Source organism: Myripristis murdjan, chromosome 22 (assembly GCF_902150065.1).
Source record: "Myripristis murdjan chromosome 22, fMyrMur1.1, whole genome shotgun sequence".
Taxonomy (NCBI): domain Eukaryota; kingdom Metazoa; phylum Chordata; class Actinopteri; order Holocentriformes; family Holocentridae; genus Myripristis; species Myripristis murdjan.
The window spans coordinates 4572171-4590210 of record NC_044001.1 but is presented as its reverse complement, the minus strand read 5'-3'; the positions used below and the strand labels follow the sequence as shown (position 1 = coordinate 4590210).

Below are 18040 nucleotides of genomic sequence, written 5' to 3'. Positions count from 1 at the left end.
GCGCCACAAATGAATATTCATTGATATTTGTTTAAGTAGGAATGTTTTATTCTCTCTAAATCTACAGAGGGTTGATATATAAAGGCAGAGCAATACTATGTTCATCAGAAGATCCTGGTTCTGCGTCAGCAAATATCTGCCCTGCTGAAGTGCCTTGGAGCAAGACATTAAATCCCAATTCTGCAGCTGACCCTGACCTCTGACCACCTTTTTTTTTTTTTTTTTTTTTTTTTTTTTTTTAAATGTTTAGGTCTGCATTTAATTTGATCTCATTTATCATACTTGCCATAGCTTTTCCTTTTCCTTTTATTTCATTTTTATTGCTTTGGTTTTTTTTTTTAACCATTTTTTATTTTTATTTTGAGGACTTCTGCACATTCTGTTCCTTTGATCTGACAAACAAATTGGCATGTCTTTTTCAATTAGATAGGTCACTCCTGCGCTGAAAAATGGTTCTTCTTTAATGTTCTCTTTTGTTGACTTGTAAAGTACTTTGAGTTGCGTTTGACAGGACACAATGTGCTATTAAAATGAAGTTTGATTGATTGACAGGTAAAGGAGGATCCCCGACTTGAGATCAATAAAGTATCACATGAAACGCAGCAGATTCGAGGTGGTGAAGCACCGACTGAGAAAAAACTCTGGTTTCTCCGTCAGCCTGCAGAAGGGAGGGTTTTGGTGAAGAGAGGATAGCTGTGATGGGGCAGAATCCCAAGTTATTTCCTCATTTTTATTCGAGGATTATAAAGTGATCAATGGATAATCTGGATGAGGCAGCTTTAGGCCTGTCTGGGATGGTGAGTGACGGCATTTGCGCGATCGAGAATATTACCGGCGGCTAACAATGGCCAGTTTTTTACCTCCAGCAGTTCGAGGAGAGAATTGAGAACAGCGAGTTAACGTCTGCAGGAGCGGCGGTGCTCAGCAGCCTCGCGGTTTCGTCAGCTTCCCCCCGACAGACCGTTTTGTCTCCATGGCGCCTGGCAGAATGGACGTGTTTAGTTTGACATGTCCGCCTCTCTGTCCACCAAGAACCTCATTTTTTACCGGCGGCACTAATCAGATGCTTGTGGGAAGAGCCGGTCATAGTTACTGCTGTTGCTAAGCCACCATTGAGAACTTGTTTGATTGGCCGAAGTGATAGATCACTTCCTGCAATCTTTGCTCTTGGATACTCTGTAATGTTTGCAATTAGTTCAAGCTGATTATAGCGCTGCACCCAACGTATACATGTCGTTCTCTGCAGAATGAGCTGAATGCCTATCGGATTCTTTTTGCCGGACTTCAAAGTGAACAAGGTCTTTTTTTTTGTGAAGGTTTTCATTGTTCTGGTTTGGTTTGTAGGCTTAAAGAAGTACATGCACACTAAAAACCTCTTTGCAGATACAAGTCTGCACCCAGAGGAGGACAGGGAACTATTGAAAACACTTGTTTTCCAGTGTGGTTTTTACGGTCCACGATGGGGAAGTCCATGCCTTCCTTTAGTTCCCATGTCTTGATGTCAGTGTCGACTGTGGAAATTTGTAGAAAATATGCATGAGTGTTGCTCGGAGACCCATTCAGAAATCAGCTCCAGTTGGTTTACATTTTAAGAATGCCTTCTGTTTGGGTTGGAATTGTTTTTTCTGGCCAGCAGTATGGCCATATGTTCTTAAAGGGATGGCAGCCCCATTTAGTATTTAGTATTACTCTGTTACATTTAGTTTGTAAAAGTCACTCAGTGTAATTGTGTGTTTGGGTCTGCATTTTCTACAGTGGTACATCTAAGTTCCTCTTGTTGGGGTAATGATATTTTCTGGACCCTGTTAGGACCAACCAGCTGCCCAGCAAAGAGAAAATATCCTGCTTGTTGGAACTGAAAGAGCTACAGCTTTTACTTTTTTTTTTTTTTTTTTTTTAGTACTCCAACATGTTGGCTGATGTTAAAAACTCGAAACTTGAAAACGTGAACTTTGGAGGCTTGTAGTTGCAGAGTTGGTGTGAGAAAGTCCACGGCAGCGAGAGTGGCACAGGTCCAGCTGTCAGACTGAAGAGCTTTGCTAACCCTCACCTGCTCTGAGCGGAGGTGGGATTGGATCGCTTCGTTCTTCTCTAAATGGTTTATGATTCTGCACCCGATGATAACAATTAATCAGAAATGACATATTTTAGTGTCCTATGCCTTTAATGTCCATCTTGGAGGTGATCGCCATTCCTCATCCAGAGAGCTGGAGAGCTGGCTGGGTTTGCATGAAGCTCGGTCGCGTCGGGTTTCCCAAAGGCCGGAGGAGAAGTGACCAGTTGATTGAGGGGGAAAAGGGGCGTGTCCTGTGGAAATAGCGTTGTTTAAAGGGGGCGTGGCTTAGCACAAGGACTTAAACTTCCAGCCCCGACCTTGGTGGAGCTCTGCGGTCTACTGCACACCTTATTTTTTTTTATTTTTGTTACATCATATTTACATTTGAGATATTATGGTAAAATGATATGTAGAGATGTAAGTAGTCAATTTTTTGTTTTTTTTTGTTTGGCAAAAAACGGCATCTGATGGGTTTATGGTAAGAGGGAGTGACACTACTCTCTATTTGAGTGTGTGTGTGTGTGTGTGTGACAGGGAGTGTTCATACTCCTTAACTCTCTGATCTCTTCGACTTTATGACTCTCTGATCTGTGTGTGTGTGTGTATGTGTGTGTTAATGGTGTGTGATTAGTGGAGTGTAAGGCTGTGATCCTCCCCTCTGGTCAGCATGATGTCATGTTGCCAGCCTCTTTAGACACACACACACATGCACATGCGCATGCACACGCGCACACACACAAGAATAGTCACCATCTCCCCCTTTCACACACATAAGGACACACACTCTAACACATCTCAGTCTTGCTCTCTCTCTCTCTCTCTCTCGTCCATCAAACAGCAGACAGCTAGACAGCCTGTCTCCTGGTCACACCAGCTCTCAATGATCTGTGTGTGTGTGTGTGTGTGTGTGTGTGTGTGTGTGTGTGTGTGTGTGTAGCCCACAGCCTTTAAAGAGCCACCCATCTCAATGAATGGCTAATCTCTGTTCACAAGACCAGTCACGGCCCCTAAAATATCTGTTAAGGACAAACCCCATCGCCACAGTGTGTAGCCAAGCGCTAGCTGACCCAGAAATCCCATCCATCTGGAGAAATGTCACAGCTCTCATCAAGCGGCCACGGCTGGGTTATTTGGGTTATTAAATATGTCCTCGTGTGTGTGCGCGCGTGTGTGTGTGTGTGTGCGTGCTGTTGTGAGCGCACCAAATCTTCTCACAAGTGTAGGGAAGTGATGGAAATCCCCCCCAGAATGAGGGCATTTCCTTCAGTCTCGTGTTTTTAAAGCGGCCATTTGAAGGTTCAGGGTGAAATTCAACAGCCTGAAAAAATCTTGAAGTAAACGATCTAAATCTTGAAAACCTTTAGAATATTTTTTTTAATGTAATGATTAGAGGGTTTTTTTTTATTCACCATGCGATGACATGCTATTTTTCTCTGCAGCATTAGTACAACATGTAAAACGAGATCTGCCTCACTGAGCACAGCTGAACTTTGTGTCTCTTCGCAATTAAGTTCTTGGTGTTGTTTTTTTTTTTTTTTTTCTAATTCTGTCCATTTATAGCTTCACAACTTTAATTAGCAATGTTCAGTGAGACACAGGCTGCTTTTGACCGCTTTGTTTCTTTATTTTGGTCGTTAAATTGGTCTTAAGGGACACGATCGGTGTTTTTCAGCCCGTGCCGCGTTCAAATGTTTGCACCCGTCGTAGCTTTGATGACGAGAAACTTAAAACTCTGCGAGCCTTCAACACCATAACAAAACCATTATAAATCATTAAAAGCCATTAGAAATGTTCTTTTTGAAAACAGGAAACTCATAGCACCAACAGCTACGTCTTGAAATGGTCGCAAAAGTCGCGGTTTTAGATAGACGGATAGATAGATGGACTTTATTGATCCCATTTTGGTAAATTCTAGTGTTACAGATGTTGCACAGGAATAACAGTTGTACTCTAATAGTAGTGCAAAATATACCTCTCAACACTAGAAGAGAGAAATATATCTTATAATAAATAATAAATAAATAAAGCAGCTATAAAAAGAAGAATATAAGAAAAAAAGGGCTGAGTTTCCATCATTCCTGTTTTTATCCTGCACAGTTTATTATGGGCTGTAGACGCCTGCACGGCTCACAGAGGTGGAAGTAGCTAATTACATTTACCCAGGGTACTGTAACTGAGTAGCGTTTTGTGTACTTGTACTTTTAGGAGTATTTCTTACACTACATTTTAAATCCGGTCCATTACAGAGAACAAATGATCAATGCCAGATTGTGGAACCTTTCACAATAAAGTCAGTCAGCAGAGATCAGAAGAGGAACCTGCTTCTACTTTGACTCCTTTTTGTCATTTCCAAATTTCACAATAAAAGCTGCACCATGAAAAACTGCAGCGAGGACCATGTAGACTCAAGTGGCAAAAATTGAGGAGTAAGTGATGGTGAGAGCCATGCAGACTCAACCATCATATTACGTGTTTATTCCACATTTTGTCAGTTGAGTCAACAGGGTCCTCACTTCTTTCAGTTTTAGTGTAATGCCCCTTTAAAAGCATGCAGTGTGCAGCATGCTCTCTCCTCCTTTTCTAACTGCATGGAAAAGATCCCAGCTAACACAGTTACTGTTTGGAAAAAGGAGCTCAGTCACTTTTACTGCCAGGACATTTGACATGAGACACTTTGGACTTTTACTGCAGGACATTTTTACTGCACTACTTCTACTTCTACTGCAGTCACATACCAGCAGAGGAACAGTACTTCTACTTCTACTGCAGTCACATACCAGCAGAGGAACAGTACTTCTACTTCTACTGCAGTCACATACCAGCAGAGGAACAGTACTTCTACTGCAGTCACATACCAGCAGAGGAACAGTACTTCTACTTCTACTGCAGTCAGATACCAGCAGAGGAACAGTACTTCTACTTCTACTGCAGTCAGATACCAGTAGAGGAACAGTACTTCTACTTGTACTGCAGTCAGATACCAGCAGAGGGACAGTACTTCTACTTCTACTGCAGTCACATACCAGCAGAGGAACAGTACTTCTACTTCTACTGCAGTCACATACCAGCAGAGGAACAGTACTTCTACTTCTACTGCAGTCAGATACCAGTAGAGGAACAGTACTTCTACTTGTACTGCAGTCAGATACCAGCAGAGGGACAGTACTTCTACTTCTACTGCAGTCAGATACCAGCAGAGGAACAGTACTTCTACTTGGGTAGCAGTTTGTAGTACTCTGTCCTCCGATAGCAGTACATTGAATATAATGTTAAGACACAGGTAGTAAGAATAATATCAATCAATCAGACTTTACTTGTATAGCACTTTACATACAAACTGAATGGAACACAAAGTGCTTCACGCAAATAACACCCACGCACACACACACATACACACACACACACACACACACACACACACACACACAAACAACAATAATGAACATGCACACACACTCTTTTCAGTAGATAACACTAAAACATTATGAGTTACTGTTAATGCGGGTAACGTTGTAATGTGACCATCTCCACAAGTACCACACTGCAGTAATGTGTGTGTGTGTCTGAATGTGTGTCTGAATACAAGTGTGTGTGTGTGTGTGTGTGTGTGTGTGTGTGCATGTGTGATCCCACAAAGTTACATGAGGCTCGGGGTGTGTGTGCATGCATTCGAGCTTATAGAAGCCTGTTCTTTCTGTCTCAGCAGTGCCATATAGTGTATATGTGAGCTGCCGTGTTGGGTGGTGGTGGTGGAGTGTGTGTGTGTGTGTGTGTGTGTGTGTGTGTGTGTGTGTGTGTGTGTGTGAATGGGGTCAGGGCCGTCAGGAGCTGGATGGACTGGCTGGACGAGGAGGAAACACAATCAGTTCTTTTGGCTCGATGTGCAGCTCGCCCTGCCAAGCTGCACACCGGCCCACAATGCACTGCAGCCTGAATGGACAGAGCTCAGCACAAATGAGGGAAAGGCACAGTGTGTGTGTGTGTGGGGTTTGTGTGTCCGCATTGTGTGGCTTTGCGTGTGCGTACGCCTTGTGTATTCCTGTGCGTTCGCGTGTGCACTCGCGTCGATGGGAAAGTATGAGTGGGCACCACAGTTGCGTGTGTGGGTTTTTGTGATTATGCCTGATTTAATTGTGAAGAGACGAAGGAGAAAGGAGGGGGGAGGAGGGGGAGAAGGAGGAGGGGGGGGGGGGGCAGTTTGCCTCAGAGGATCCAGTCCCCAGCTGGAAAATTGAGTTGGAAGCTCAGATTATTATCATCATTTATTTACATCAGTGCTCATCGTAGAAGTAATTTCATTCACCCCCAGTTTGCATATTATTCCTCTTCTCTGTCTCACCCTTCCTGCTTCTAACAGTATTGATTGGATTATTGTGTGAAGAATGAAATAATTTCCTCCGAATTGTTTGCTCAGCTCCATTCACACGGTGATAAAACGTTGGAAGCAAGGTGATAAACAATAACAAAACAATGACAGGCGACAAAAGGAGATGCAATTACCAGTTTGTGCGAGTGAGATTAAAAAAAAAAAAAACGGAAAAAAGAAAAGGAAGCTGTTAAAGCATCTCACCTCGGAACAGGCGAGCAGAGCGGTACTGGAAAAAAAATCAAGACGACGCGTTAATTCGGTGCAAAACGGTGGAATGATAATAAGATCCACAGAATGACAAGGGAAATGGAATTAAAAAATAGATGAAAATGGTCCTAATGCAGGAAATGAAACCACAGAGGAAGTGAATATGGTAATGATTGGGAGAGAGCGCGTATGCATGTATTGAGAGTGTGTGTCTGTGTGTGTGTGTGTGTGTTTTGACTCCGCACCAGGCTTTTTACACACAAGAAGAAACTGGCTCGCGTACAGGCCGTTGCATTTGAACGATGTGAGAAAATCGCGCTCGGCGTGAAGCACCCAGGGGAGTCAGACTGTGGAAAATGGAGCAAAGAAGTTGCACTAATAAAAAATATTGATAACACAAGTGGAAGAAGTTCAGCTCACGCATGACTGTTTTCAACATTTTGAACCACACCGATGAACCACGATCCCGTGGGTGAAAATTAAAAAGTTAATTCATCCTGATGGAAATTTGAACGCCACTTCACCAGTCACCCTAAAATGAACCTAAAGTACAGGCGTCGCCGAAAAAATCATCAATAAGAGAAGATATTTACGGCCTTAAGAGCTAGAATACACTCCTTATGCACTCTGTCTACAGTAAAATACATCTAAAAGTGGCATAGTGAGCATATTTGCATGTGTAAAAAGTTCAGAATTAAATATGCAAAAAGTTTCCGTGAGATGTAGCTCATAGGAGCTAAAATGGGCTTGCAGATCGAGCCACCCAGACAGCAGGATGAGTCATAATAGAGTCTAATGGCTGTCGGCTGAATGACCTCCTATAGCTCGCTCCAGCTGCACAGCACCATCACTCTGAGGCTCAAGGTGCTTTTCTGTTTCACCGGAGAGTCGGTACACCGGGGTGGGAGTGATTCTCCGTGATTGCCATAAGGGTTTCTTTTTTCTTTTTTTCTTTTCTTTTCTTTTTTTTTTGGTTTCTCCCCAAAGTGTCCTCTGCTGTGCCGCGGCCTCCAGAGAGTCCAGGCTGAGGGCTGCAGCCACACGGATCATCAAAGCAGGCAGAGCAGTTTGTCAGAGAGGCTCGTCTGTCCTTTAGTTTCGCAGTCCCTCATAACAAGGAAGGAACATTTTTAGCTCCGGTTCTGCCCTGACAGCACTGCAGCACTGGTTTTTATTGTTTTTTTGTTTTTTTTTTATAATCCTTTAGTCAGAAAATAATTGCCTCATTTAAGCGCTTTTACTAGTAACATGCATCGGTATTCATTTCTTCGTTCTTGTTCTGTAATGTCACAAAACGCCTCCTGCAGTCCCTCCGGCCGACGTCCCTGTCGGTTCCACAAAGTTCAGCCCCTCTGGACTTTTTTGGCCGTCAAAGCCGACACCAAATCCAACGGAGACAGGCGCATCATCTGCAAACAGACACACCCCACTGGGAAAACACAAAAACACAAAACAAAACAGGTCATTGATGGACAAACATGATGGATCCGTGTAGCCGTGTGGCCTCCTCCCCGCTGAGTTTGCGGCGTACGAGATGCCGCCCACTACAACAGACTGCCTCTTTCCCTTTCTGCTTTATTGCCTCACATATTGCTCCTCAGCTCTTCATTTACTCCTTTTCCCAGCATCTTAAATAATCATCATCGGTTACAGGAATATCATCAAGGCACTGCGGCTCCTCCTCCTCCTCCTCCCTCCTGTTGATTTCTGGTGATGTTGATGTTCTGGAAAATTAAAGGCTCATCCCGCCGTCGGGCTCGTCGTAAATCAACCGGGATAAATACACGGGCTAAAAGCCTCATCTGTAAATATGAAGTGTTTCCTCACTCCGGTGGGTTTAATGCGGACTGTTTCATCGGTTTCGGTCTCGCCGCCCGCGGGCCGCCGGGTCCCTCTCCTTCGCCAGAGGTGTTTATTTGATTTTGAACGAGGGAGGAATTACTCCTGTTTATGGATTATTGGGCCGCACGTGATTGGAGTCGGTGAGTGTTTGCGTTCAGGTCAATGATCCGTTAATGGGGTTTTGTGTTTAATCTGACTCTGGAGGCGGGAGAGTCTCTCGCTCTCTCCTTCCTTCCTTCCTTCCATCCATCTCCCCCTCCTTCCACCCCTCTTAACCTCCTGTCCTCCATACCACCCTCCCTATCGCTGCGTTGATGCCATATACTATTAAACCATAAGTGCCATCCTCCGCCTTGTAAATAGCGTTCACGTCAACATTCAGCTGGTAATTACAACTAAGAAGCTAGTGTTTTACCGAAAGCTGCGATATATCTGACTAAATGATGTGGAAGGATCTGGAAAACGGCCTCCTCATATCAGCTGCACCCGACGATTAAATATAAATAAATCCCAGTTTATCTCCGCTTTTATCGTTCATGCTTTTTTAAACACAAACCACCAATGCTTATCATAAAACTGCACATATATATATATACACTACTCACAAAAAGTTAGGGATATTTGGCTTTTGGGTGAAATTTATGGAAAATATAAAAAGTTCATGCTACAGTGATATTATATCATGAAAGTAGGGCATTTAAGTAGAAGCATACACTGGTGATTTCCTCATCTCAAACAATTTCTTGAAACAAAAGCCAACAACAGTGGTGGATATACCACAACAAAAAATGTCAGTGTCAATAACTTGTCATGTGCCCTTGAGCATCAATTACAGCTTGACAACGACGTCTCATGCTGTTCACAAGTCGACTTATTGTCTGCTGAGGCATGGCATCCCACTCTTCTTGAAGGGCGGCCCTCAGGACATTGAGCTTCTGGGGTACAGAGCTCCGAGCCTCTACACGGCCACTCAGCTGATCCCATAGGTTTTCTATGGGATTCAGGTCTGGAGAAAGTGCAGGCCACTCCATCTGAGGTACCCCAGTCTCCAGCAGCCGTTCCCTAATGATACGACCTCGATGAGCTGGAGCATCAAACACCTGATGTGAATTTTGCCGTTAAACTCCTTGTTAGAGAACAGCAACTTGTGCAAAAAGTACTGAAACACTGAACAGCTGGACATGTGCATTCAAAAGTTTACAGAAGGTCACATTAAGTTCACCTGTACAGGTTAGAATGTATTTTAGGTTCATCCTGAAATTTCACCCGAAAGCCGAATATCCCTAACTTTTTGTGAGTAGTGTATATATATATATATATATATATTTTTTTTTAATAGATAGGGTAACTTTTAACTTTCCAACTGATGTGAACACTTGAAAGTCGTAGTGATGGGAATCCTTTCTTCTACCTTTCTTCCCTTATTACATGAACCTGGAATAACGGACAAGTCTGGACTGGGAAGTGTTCAAGTGGTTGAGGTCGATCAGACTACACTTCCCAGTATGCAATGCAGCAGACAGTTACTGTTACCCGGGGTGATGAAATGTTTTTTTTTTTTTTTTCTTTTATCGGCATCAGCTAGAAAATGCACAGAACTGTGAGGATAAGACGGACGCCCCACAGAAAACAGTGTCAGTTTCTTTGCTCTAACATTTTGGAAGGGCAGTTACATCTTACTTAAAAAAAAAAAAAAACAAAAATGAGAAAAGGCGCAGGCGGGTTCTTTCCTGCATGACGTTCAAGAACCGCATCACATAGAAGTCTTCGCTCTGAGACAGCAAAGAGTTTCTGACGCCGGCGTTTCCGAGTTGCGGTTCAAGAGGATTTTTTTCGGAAACGTCCCGCTCGTTCAGTCGCTCCGTTCAACCCGTCGCTCCTCGTGCCATCCCTCCCTCCTTGTTTACCCATCCTTCTTCCCATCCCTCCTTTCCTGTAATCCCTTCTTTGCAGCCTTTGTCCCTCCCTGTAACCTTCCTCCTTCTCCCCGTGCCCTCGCTCCATTTCTTCCTTCGTTCCCTCCCTCCGCCCCTCCTCCCCCCCCTTCCCCCTCTGGTGTCCGGGTCAGGCCTGGTCTAGCGCTCGCACAGGCCCTGAATAGCATCCTCAGCGGGGAGCGCTTTCGGCAGCCTGGCTGGGTTTTTCTAATGAGCTTTGAGAAAGGAGGGAGATGGAGGAGGTGGGGGACGAGGGTGAAGATGCCATATTTGCCACATTTGGTGTTGCCCCCCCCTTCACCCTCCCCTGGTTAAAGCAGATTAATTAAAAGCTTGCTCGCTCTCTCCCTTATCAGTGAGAGTTGAGCACTTACAGTAAGTCTCCAGGGAGGCTCAGTGCTCAGTGCCGGGGCCGGGCGGCGGGACGGGGCGCGGGGGGGGGGGGGGGGGGGGGGGGGGGGGGGCTGACGGGGAGGTGCTGGGCCTCCAGGAACGATGCTAATTTCAGCCGGTGCAGCGGCGCGGCGGCTGCTTAGGAATTACTGGAGGTGGTGTGTTCTCTGATTATCTCTGCGACTGTCTAGAAAGGAAGAGATCGTGCAGACAGACAGTCACACCTCCCGTCTGTGTGTCTGCCGGTGCGTCTCCGTCTGTCTGTCTGTCTGACTGTCTGACTGTCACCGCCGGCTCTTATTTTAGCTTTTTGTCTTTTGAATTAGCCGCCGCGAGCCGGGCACACACCGCAAGACCCAGAGACCAACCTCAGTAATCTTAATGAGGTTCTTCGTCTCTGTTGTGTCAACATTTTGAGGCACATAATAAAGAATGGAGGTGATTTTATTTTATTGTTATTTTTTTAATGCAAGTAGAGCATTAACGTTTGTTTACTCACAATGGCTGTTATACACACCATTTTTTAGAAGATAATGAATGAAATCACTAATAATTATTACCAGTATTGTTTTTTAATGATTAGAATAATGATCACCTTTCATACATGATGTGCAGCTCAGATATCTTTAGAGAAGAAGACAATATCATAAAGCATAAAAATACAATAGGAAAATCAATGAAAATGCATTTAAATTAAAAAAAAAAACAAAATCAAAAAATTGTAAAAAATTAACTCTTGAGGCCCGGTTACATCTGCATATTGCGAGAGTTTGGCATTTCACAGTAAAACAGGATATAACATTATCAATAAAAGGTGGCTCGGTTAAATCAGCGCTTGTTTTGCTCACTTGATACTGAATGATATTAATGTACTGAATAATTTTACTGTACTAAATTATAATTTATTAGCTCCCCCGGTACATAGCCCTACTGCCGATGTAGCTAGTGGCAAAATTAGCATTAATTAACTTTAAATAACTCGCTGACGATGTAGTTTTTTATTTTATCTATCTATTTATTTAGTTATCAGCAAGAGCGACCAGACTTTCTGTTGGCTAACATCAAGTGGACAGCCGAATTCGTGAAATTGCGAAATCGCTCTACACCTGGAAATGCTTTGTGAGTTTTTCCACCTTTCTCACAGATTTGAATCGGAGACAGAGCGAAATTTCACAGTTTTAAATCCACCGGTTACACAACATTATCCGTGGGTAATTACCTCATGGAGGACTGCTCGGTATTTCCATTACATTAAAAATCCATTTCATCACACCGATTATTGCTGGACGTTATTATTGACACAAAAAAGGCAGAGGATTTCATTAAGATTACGCGGGCTTGTGTTTCAGCCTCGTTACTCTTAAAGTCTTGTCGTGTGAGCTCGGCTTGAAGCGACGGGCTTAGAGAGGCAGGAAATGAGAATGAGGGACAGGAAAATGGTATAAATCAAACGAGACCCAGCAGAAACAGTCAGACAGACAGACAGACAGTCAGACAGACAGGCAGACAGGCAGGCAGGCAGCGGGTTCACGGCTCAGACGAGCAGGCCGGTGTAATCTGAGCGGGCCTCACCATGAAAGATTTTATTGTTCTGTGAAGTCTGGAAAAATATGGGAAACGAATCCGATCATTTTCAGGCTCCGAGAGGTTTGTAAACGTCTGCACTTTTTCTAGTCGGCGGCTCAGAGTCATTTCACAAACTGTCCTTTGCTGCGAAGAGTCTTTATGTGTAGAATGAATTACAGAATTAAAGAATCATATTAATCAGCAGTGGAAAGAAGCAAAAGGGGCATTTCTTGTGCAAACATCATACAGACAGTAGGCTATTTTGAAAGTGCAGGATATTGACAGATGTACTGTTTGTGTTTCTGTGGTATCGGGTTCTCTCTGTGAATAAATGAGAGCGGTCATTTAGCCGTTTGGTAGCTTCTGTCTGATCCCAACCAGTGGCACGCAGAGGCTGAATGAAAGTGTTCCTCAAAATTAAAATTTTTCACAAACCCCCAGGGTGTCTTTAGCTCTTTGTTCGAAGGTTTTCTCTTTCTCAGTATTGAAGAAGTTAAACATCTCAGAAGTGATTTTTTTCTGTCGGCCTGCCAATTCTGAAAGCTTTAGCTCTTGAGGAAGGAACAGCGCCCCCTTTCTGTTTTGTGCCATAAAGCAACAAAGCAGATTGATGGCACATAAAAAAAAAAAAAAAAAAGCAGCGTCGAGGCAAATACAGGCTGACAGTCTTGATCTTGAACTTGATCTGTTTTTATTTTGTTATTTTGTTATTTTTTGTTTAACAATATGAATTGCAGCACAATGGTTAGCGCTGTCGCCTCACAGCGGGAAGGTCCCGGGTTCGATTCCCAGCCTTCCACAGTCTGTTGTGTGCTGGTTTCCACCGGGAGCTCCAGTTTCCTCCCGCAGTCTAAAAGACATGCAGGTCAGGTGATTTGGAGATACTAAATTCGGCTCCAGCACCGCCTGCGACCTTTATGGATATGCGGTTTGGAAAATGAATGAATGAATGAATGAATGAATGAGCAACATAAATGAATGAACCTCAGGATGAATGTGTCAGTATGTCATTTTCACCTGTAGGATTCTGGAAGCGTTAAGAGTTATTGTGCAGGCTTGTGCAGCACGAAGACGGTAACCAGCTCCAAAGAAAGAGGTCACTTCCCGCACACACACACACACACACACACACACACACTTCTTCAACCCTGCATCGATTTATCTCAGGGTGTTAGTCGACGTTTCGGTTACAAGAATCTCTCTCAAGTGGCGTCTTGACGAAGGTTCTTGTAACCGAAACGTCGACTGACACCCCGGGAATGAATCGATGCCGAGGTGGAAAAGTGTGTGTGTGTGTGTGTGCGGGAATTGACTTTGTTCTTCAGAGCTGGATCTTCGGGGGCTTTGATTCCCGGCAGCACACCAGAGACAAAGCGAGTGTGTGTGTGTGTGCTCGTCGACATGATTTGAAAGTTGCAGTGTGTAAATCAGGCGGAGCGCGGCCCGTCCCCGGGGCCAGATGTTAATCACCAGACACCTCAAACAGAGCACAGTGTGTGTGTGTGTGTGTGTGTTACTGTACAGATGGACGGGACAAACACACAAAGCAGTTTACATGCGTTGAAGCTGACACAGCAACAGATGAATCAACAGAAACGGGACAAACAAAAAGTATGGGGGGGGGGGGCTGACGGGGAGGTGCTGGGCCTCCAGGAACGATGCTAATTTCAGCCGGTGCAGCGGCGCGGCGGCTGCTTAGGAATTACTGGAGGTGGTGTGTTCTCTGATTATCTCTGCGACTGTCTAGAAAGGAAGAGATCGTGCAGACAGACAGTCACACCTCCCGTCTGTGTGTCTGCCGGTGCGTCTCCGTCTGTCTGTCTGTCTGACTGTCTGACTGTCACCGCCGGCTCTTATTTTAGCTTTTTGTCTTTTGAATTAGCCGCCGCGAGCCGGGCACACACCGCAAGACCCAGAGACCAACCTCAGTAATCTTAATGAGGTTCTTCGTCTCTGTTGTGTCAACATTTTGAGGCACATAATAAAGAATGGAGGTGATTTTATTTTATTGTTATTTTTTTAATGCAAGTAGAGCATTAACGTTTGTTTACTCACAATGGCTGTTATACACACCATTTTTTAGAAGATAATGAATGAAATCACTAATAATTATTACCAGTATTGTTTTTTAATGATTAGAATAATGATCACCTTTCATACATGATGTGCAGCTCAGATATCTTTAGAGAAGAAGACAATATCATAAAGCATAAAAATACAATAGGAAAATCAATGAAAATGCATTTAAATTAAAAAAAAAAACAAAATCAAAAAATTGTAAAAATTAACTCTTGAGGCCCGGTTACATCTGCATATTGCGAGAGTTTGGCATTTCACAGTAAAACAGGATATAACATTATCAATAAAAGGTGGCTCGGTTAAATCAGCGCTTGTTTTGCTCACTTGATACTGAATGATATTAATGTACTGAATAATTTTACTGTACTAAATTATAATTTATTAGCTCCCCCGGTACATAGCCCTACTGCCGATGTAGCTAGTGGCAAAATTAGCATTAATTAACTTTAAATAACTCGCTGACGATGTAGTTTTTTATTTTATCTATCTATTTATTTAGTTATCAGCAAGAGCGACCAGACTTTCTGTTGGCTAACATCAAGTGGACAGCCGAATTCGTGAAATTGCGAAATCGCTCTACACCTGGAAATGCTTTGTGAGTTTTTCCACCTTTCTCACAGATTTGAATCGGAGACAGAGCGAAATTTCACAGTTTTAAATCCACCGGTTACACAACATTATCCGTGGGTAATTACCTCATGGAGGACTGCTCGGTATTTCCATTACATTAAAAATCCATTTCATCACACCGATTATTGCTGGACGTTATTATTGACACAAAAAAGGCAGAGGATTTCATTAAGATTACGCGGGCTTGTGTTTCAGCCTCGTTACTCTTAAAGTCTTGTCGTGTGAGCTCGGCTTGAAGCGACGGGCTTAGAGAGGCAGGAAATGAGAATGAGGGACAGGAAAATGGTATAAATCAAACGAGACCCAGCAGAAACAGTCAGACAGACAGACAGACAGTCAGACAGACAGGCAGACAGGCAGGCAGGCAGCGGGTTCACGGCTCAGACGAGCAGGCCGGTGTAATCTGAGCGGGCCTCACCATGAAAGATTTTATTGTTCTGTGAAGTCTGGAAAAATATGGGAAACGAATCCGATCATTTTCAGGCTCCGAGAGGTTTGTAAACGTCTGCACTTTTTCTAGTCGGCGGCTCAGAGTCATTTCACAAACTGTCCTTTGCTGCGAAGAGTCTTTATGTGTAGAATGAATTACAGAATTAAAGAATCATATTAATCAGCAGTGGAAAGAAGCAAAAGGGGCATTTCTTGTGCAAACATCATACAGACAGTAGGCTATTTTGAAAGTGCAGGATATTGACAGATGTACTGTTTGTGTTTCTGTGGTATCGGGTTCTCTCTGTGAATAAATGAGAGCGGTCATTTAGCCGTTTGGTAGCTTCTGTCTGATCCCAACCAGTGGCACGCAGAGGCTGAATGAAAGTGTTCCTCAAAATTAAAATTTTTCACAAACCCCCAGGGTGTCTTTAGCTCTTTGTTCGAAGGTTTTCTCTTTCTCAGTATTGAAGAAGTTAAACATCTCAGAAGTGATTTTTTTCTGTCGGCCTGCCAATTCTGAAAGCTTTAGCTCTTGAGGAAGGAACAGCGCCCCCTTTCTGTTTTGTGCCATAAAGCAACAAAGCAGATTGATGGCACATAAAAAAAAAAAAAAAAAAAGCAGCGTCGAGGCAAATACAGGCTGACAGTCTTGATCTTGAACTTGATCTGTTTTTATTTTGTTATTTTGTTATTTTTTGTTTAACAATATGAATTGCAGCACAATGGTTAGCGCTGTCGCCTCACAGCGGGAAGGTCCCGGGTTCGATTCCCAGCCTTCCACAGTCTGTTGTGTGCTGGTTTCCACCGGGAGCTCCAGTTTCCTCCCGCAGTCTAAAAGACATGCAGGTCAGGTGATTTGGAGATACTAAATTCGGCTCCAGCACCGCCTGCGACCTTTATGGATATGCGGTTTGGAAAATGAATGAATGAATGAATGAATGAATGAGCAACATAAATGAATGAACCTCAGGATGAATGTGTCAGTATGTCATTTTCACCTGTAGGATTCTGGAAGCGTTAAGAGTTATTGTGCAGGCTTGTGCAGCACGAAGACGGTAACCAGCTCCAAAGAAAGAGGTCACTTCCCGCACACACACACACACACACACACACACACACTTCTTCAACCCTGCATCGATTTATCTCAGGGTGTTAGTCGACGTTTCGGTTACAAGAATCTCTCTCAAGTGGCGTCTTGACGAAGGTTCTTGTAACCGAAACGTCGACTGACACCCCGGGAATGAATCGATGCCGAGGTGGAAAAGTGTGTGTGTGTGTGTGTGCGGGAATTGACTTTGTTCTTCAGAGCTGGATCTTCGGGGGCTTTGATTCCCGGCAGCACACCAGAGACAAAGCGAGTGTGTGTGTGTGTGCTCGTCGACATGATTTGAAAGTTGCAGTGTGTAAATCAGGCGGAGCGCGGCCCGTCCCCGGGGCCAGATGTTAATCACCAGACACCTCAAACAGAGCACAGTGTGTGTGTGTGTGTGTGTGTTACTGTACAGATGGACGGGACAAACACACAAAGCAGTTTACATGCGTTGAAGCTGACACAGCAACAGATGAATCAACAGAAACGGGACAAACAAAAAGTATGTACAAGCATCCGCCAGTAATCTGAGTGAAAAGCAGATCAGCGTACAGCAGATTAGTGACATCACCGCAAAATTGGAGACAAAACCGAACAAACAGGAGTCTCAAAAACTCGCGGAAATGAAAGCGCAGCGTCTCTAATCAGCGGCGGAAAGGAAACTGATATTTACTCATGAAAATGTCACGCGTTATTACCTCACAAATTGAAGCGCCGGGGAAAAAGAAAAGATGAAATCCAGGCGGCAAATTAATAAAAAGGCTCTAATGGAATGTACAAGTGTGTGATGTGTAGGAGTGTGTTGACGGTGTGTGTGTGTGTGTGTGTGTGTGTGTTGCAGGTTGCAGCCGTTCATCACAGGACAGCCCCACAAGAAGCTGGCAGTCGAGCAGGTGAGCTGCCTTCTCACACACACACACACACACACACACACACACACGCACACATCAAACAGTCATTCAGTTAGTGACGTCTTTCTCTCGCTTTATCACTTACTCACATCATCATTCACTCACACACACGCTTACTCACACTCATGAGTAGCTACACACACACACACACACACACACGAACACACACACATTCAGTTTGAGTCAGTAACTTTATCGTCATGAGTTTTCAGATTACAGATCATGAAAAAATCAAGAGCAAACAAGTGGAGCTGCAACTCAGAATTATTTTAATTATTGATCCTTCCATTGACTATATTTTTTAAAATAAAGTTATTGATTAATAATTTAGTGGATAAAAGATAAAAACCAAAGGCTCATGGGAAACGATCAGAGCCCAAAGTGACGTCTTCAGAAACAAAATGAACAAACAAAAATATTAACTTTATAAAGATAAAACAGAGAAAAGGAAGACGGCCTTAGCATCTTAGTGAAGCCAAAATCAGCAACCTTTTTTTTTTTTTTTTTTTTTTTTTAACTGGAGAAATG

At 43.6% G+C, this 18040-nt stretch overlaps 1 protein-coding gene across 2 annotated transcripts in view; it reads left to right on the top strand.

Moving 5' to 3' along the window:
- brf1a (BRF1 general transcription factor IIIB subunit a) overlaps positions 1-18040 on the top strand; it is a 128309-nt gene that overhangs the window by 96541 nt on the left and 13728 nt on the right. For both annotated transcript variants that reach the window (XM_030082024.1, XM_030082025.1), the window contains exon 17: positions 17443-17494. In XM_030082024.1, the coding sequence (XP_029937884.1) occupies positions 17443-17494 (52 nt within the window). The remainder of the gene's footprint in view (positions 1-17442; positions 17495-18040) is intronic.